This window comes from Meles meles, chromosome 3 (genome assembly GCF_922984935.1).
Source record: "Meles meles chromosome 3, mMelMel3.1 paternal haplotype, whole genome shotgun sequence".
In the NCBI taxonomy this organism is placed as follows: domain Eukaryota; kingdom Metazoa; phylum Chordata; class Mammalia; order Carnivora; family Mustelidae; genus Meles; species Meles meles.
In genome coordinates, this window is record NC_060068.1 from 1,033,606 (window position 1) to 1,035,494 (window position 1,889).

Below are 1,889 nucleotides of genomic sequence, written 5' to 3' on the forward strand. Positions count from 1 at the left end.
AAGTACACCAGTTTACAAAAATATTGCTTTGTTTTATATGTATAATTCTTGTATCAAGGACCTACTTTTTATACAGTTAAACACATTGATGTAACTCAGCTTCTAAGAATTTTAACTATGCATAATATAAGACGAGACACTAACATAAATTACAAATTACGTGAATACTGTCCTTTTTTCACTTATGTTGGTATCATGTGGTACAAAGACACAGTTATCATATCCTTGCAATGGATCAAAATATTTATTATCCTAATGAATCAATAATAAATATGGAGGTACTTATTTTGAAAACTTTGAAAGAGAATAATTTGGAAAAAGTTGAAATTAATTTTATGTCCAAGTCAATTGCTTTAAATGGCAGATGAAAGACTTAAAAAATATTTTATCATTATCAGCCATGTACTTATCAATAAAAATGTACTTGAAATAGACCATTGCAAATGATAAAAAACTGTTATCTCTTTCTCCATTTACAGTGTCACTCCTGTTTAAAATCATGAACATCTGGAACACCACCTCAGATTTCATTCTTCTAGGACTCTTTAACCACACAAAAGCCCATCTGTTTCTCTTTGTGATGGTTCTGACAATTGCCTTCACCTCCCTCATAGGCAATGCACTCATGGTTTTCCTGATTCAACAGGATACTCGTCTCCACACGCCCATGTACTTCCTACTGAGCCAACTCTCCCTCATGGACATGATGCTGGTCTTTACCATTGTGCCCCAAATGGCAGCTAACTACTTGACTAGCAAGAAGTCTATCTCCCCTGCTGGCTGTGGGTTACAGATCTTCTTCCTCCTCACTTTGGGTGGGGGTGAGTGCTTCCTCTTAGCAGCCATGTCCTATGACCGCTATGTGGCTGTTTGCCACCCACTGAGATACCCCATTCTCATGAACTGGAAATTATGCCTGAGATTGACTATGGGGTCTTGGTTCCTGGGGGCAGCTGATGGACTCATGCAGGCTGCTGCTACCCTGAGCTTCCCATTTTGCGATGCACATGAAATCAATCATTTCTTCTGTGAGGCCCCTACTCTGGTGCGTTTGGCTTGTGCCGACACATTTGTTTTTGAGTATGTGATGTACAGCTGCTGTGTATTAATGCTCCTGGTCCCATTTTCTCTTATACTGATTTCCTATAGTTTCATCTTAGCTGCAGTTCTCCAGATGAATTCTAGAGAAGCTCGCAAGAAGACATTTGCCACCTGTTCTTCCCACCTCTCTGTGGTGGGACTCTTTTATGGAGCTGCCATTTTTACCTATATGCAACCCAAATCTTACAGGTCAGCTAATAGTGATAAAGTGGTGTCAGCCTTCTATACGATATTCACTCCTTTGTTGAACCCCCTCATCTACAGTATGAGGAACACTGAAGTCAAGGGAGTCCTGAGAAAGTGTATGGGTCAGTGTGCTGCCTTATGTCATGACTAAGACCACATTGATTTGCTCCTGATTTAAAGGCTGTATAATGTGACTCTGTGGGATTTCCTAGAGAAAAGTTATATATGTGTTATATCTGTTACTATTTTATACTGAAATGAAGACAAAGCTTCATAGTTTGGATATTTTCCTAGGTTGTCATTATCACATCCAAATGGATTGTTAAAATTTCGTTGATACAGATCATTAAAATGTTTTTACAGCACACCATACAATAAGTATTTGTTCAAAGAATGAACTAAGTAGTCAAACAATATTCAATGTCAGTTGTAGTTTCTTTTTAATTGTGGTATATCTTAAAACACTAGAATACTCAAAACTCATTGCTCAACCAATTTCAATAATGTGGAGTTGTAACTTACCCACTAACTAAATGGGCATTTTTTATATCATGTGTCTTTTTCTCAACTTAATATGTTCTTAAAGATTCTGCCAGGATTTT

General features: G+C 37.4%; 1 protein-coding gene across 1 annotated transcript; it reads left to right on the top strand.

Annotated features, from left to right (window-relative positions):
- Window positions 1-484: 484 nt before the first annotated feature.
- Window positions 485-1,438, top strand: LOC123937909 (olfactory receptor 2T33-like). The gene has a single exon (XM_045998726.1). The coding sequence runs from the start codon at window positions 500-502 to the stop codon at window positions 1,436-1,438; it is 939 nt and encodes a 312-aa protein (XP_045854682.1). The 5' UTR covers window positions 485-499.
- The last annotated feature ends 451 nt before the right edge of the window (window positions 1,439-1,889 follow it).